The sequence below is a fragment of the Pteropus vampyrus genome, unplaced genomic scaffold (assembly GCF_000151845.1).
Source record: "Pteropus vampyrus isolate Shadow unplaced genomic scaffold, Pvam_2.0 Scaffold559, whole genome shotgun sequence".
Classification (NCBI taxonomy): domain Eukaryota; kingdom Metazoa; phylum Chordata; class Mammalia; order Chiroptera; family Pteropodidae; genus Pteropus; species Pteropus vampyrus.
The window spans coordinates 182,655-185,254 of record NW_011889340.1 but is presented as its reverse complement, the minus strand read 5'-3'; the positions used below and the strand labels follow the sequence as shown (position 1 = coordinate 185,254).

Here is a 2,600-nt window from a genome sequence, read left to right as displayed (position 1 = left end):
TATACAGAAAATCAATCTGCAAAAGAACTAATAATTGAATATGGCAAAGTCACAATATGCAAGGCAACATATAGCATTCTACTGAATTTTGTATATACACAATAAATAATTGGAAGTTTAAATATATATTTATTGCAATAAAACCAAAAAACATGAAATATTTATAAATCTAACAAAATATGCACGAGATCGAGATGTTGAACTGATGAGATAAATTGAAGATGTGTAAATGGTGAGCTATATTTTGCTCATGGATTGGAAGACACAATATTATTAAGATGTACAACATTTAAATGAATGAGATAATCTGCAAGCTGACTCTAAAATGTACATAAAAGGGCAAAGAAATTAGAATAGGCCAAAGAATTTGGAAAAAATAAATAAAAATATAGTTGAAAGATTCACACACTACTTTTATTTTTTTCTTATTGTATATGTATAACATGCTTATAGTAAGGCAAAATGGGAGCTAATTATTTAAAATATAATAAAAACATATAGCAAAGTTAAACAGTTGCAGAAATAGAAATGTAATCCAAGACTTCTAAAGAGATTTAGTAAACTGTTTTGTAACCTAAGGGTTATTTTAAATATAATTTCTGCTATACCTAACATCATGTTTCTTATGTGATTATCAGAGCATAATAATACTTTATTGTATCAAAATCTGTTCTACTCTGTATTTATATTATCATCATGTATTATTAACAATATTTTAATTATGATGTTATTGTTGGAAATAATTTTATGGCATCAGCTTCTTATCCCACGTGAATGTCCATCATATATATTTTAAATCGATTCATTTCTATATCATATATATTCCAATATCTACTTGTAAAAAAAACACCATTTTACACTTATATTTTATATTATAGGAATAACTAAGCTGGTTTTCATTTATATCTGGAAATTTTTATTAGCCAGTTGAATATGTTTGTCCTGTCAACTATAAACCAACAATAGTATTTGAATATTTGAGTTATCTGAATATTTCTTCAACTGTTTCTTGATTTTTAAGTATCCCAGATTTCCTCTACTAATCTTGACAGTAAATGAAGCTCAAAAATATAAACATACTTAATTCAAGTTAATTTAATGTTAATTTTTTCCCATACATTTTTAATGTTAAATACATTTTTCCTCAGATTTCTTTTTGTTTGTTAAAGGTAAAAGTTGACATTATAGTATGAAAAAAAAGCCAGTAGAATCATGGACTCAGTACTTACAGAACTGAATCAATATTAGGTGTTTGCCTACATAGTCTGATTTTAAGTACATTCAATAAAATTTCTGTAAATGGTAAGTTTCTAAAATGTGAAATATCTTCTTGGCAATGCTTTGTTTGAAGTCTTGAATAAAGAGAAAGAAGATTCTTAAATGGACACATGGAATTAGTTTTGAACTTTATGTCAAAATTATTCTTTAAGTCTTTATAAATGCAATACTATATTTTGTACTGATTTAGAGATTAACAACCTAGAATGTCAGAAGACCTATGTGATAGGCTATTGTTTTCATGATGCAGTTCTATGAATTAAATATGGGATTATTGAAAGTGAGAACCAACTGGTAGAATGTGATAAGATTAATAGTGACTTGAAGTTAACAGGAAAAATATTTCATTTCTATGGCCCTTTCACAGCATTCTTTACCTCTTTGTTTCTCAGACTGTAAATCAGTGGGTTTAGCATGGGACTCACTAGTCTGTAGAACAGAGACACCACTTTCTGCTTTTCTACGGAATACTGGGAGTTTGGCTGAATATAACTAAAGCTTAAGGTACCGTAGAATATGGTCACAGCAGACAGGTGAGAGGCACAGGTGGAGAAGGCTTTCTGTCTGCCTGCTGCTGAGGAGGTCCTCAGGATAGCAAAAACAATGAACATGTAGGAAATGATCACAATCAAGAAGGTGGCAATGGCAATGACTCCAGAGAACGTTAAGAGCAACAACTAATTACGGAGGTATCAGAGCATGACAACCCTAGGAGTGAAGGAATATTACAGAAGTGGCTGACAACACTCAGCCTACAGAAGGACAGCCTACCCAAGCTTACTGTGTTTTTAATGAGTTAATTATTCCACATGACCCAGTGACTAATCCTACACACTTCCTCTTAGGCATGGCTACACTGTAAAGCAAAGGATTTGCAATGGCCACACACATAATTGTCATATGCCATTACTGACAGCAAGCAAACGTCTGTAGTAACAAACACTCCAAAACACAAATGTTGTACCATGCAAGCAGAGAAAGAAATGGTTCCCTTCACAATCAGGAAGTTTACCAGCATTCTGGGTGCAATTGCAGATGAATAGCAGGCATCTACAAAAGAAAGGCAGCTAAGGAAAAAGTACATGGGTGTATGGAGCTTGGGAGAAATTTGGATTAAGAAGATCATGCCCAGATTCCCCACAAGAGTAATGGCATAAATCACCAGGAACAACACAAAAAATACAACTTTCAGTTCTGCACGGCCTGTCAATCCCAAAAGAATAAACTCAGTCGCCACTGTAAAATTCTTTTCAGTCATTTGTTTCTTTTCATAAAATCTGTTATGGAAAAAAATTCAGAGGTTACAATTACATAAATATATA

General features: G+C 31.7%; 1 protein-coding gene across 1 annotated transcript; it reads right to left on the bottom strand.

Moving 5' to 3' along the window:
* Window positions 1-1,605: 1,605 nt before the first annotated feature.
* Window positions 1,606-2,536, bottom strand: LOC105308236 (olfactory receptor 5J2). The gene is given in 5 exon segments (XM_011384081.2): window positions 1,606-1,643; window positions 1,646-1,963; window positions 1,966-2,067; window positions 2,070-2,166; window positions 2,168-2,536. Coding segments are annotated over 5 exon segments (924 nt in total).
* Window positions 2,537-2,600: the final 64 nt, after the last annotated feature.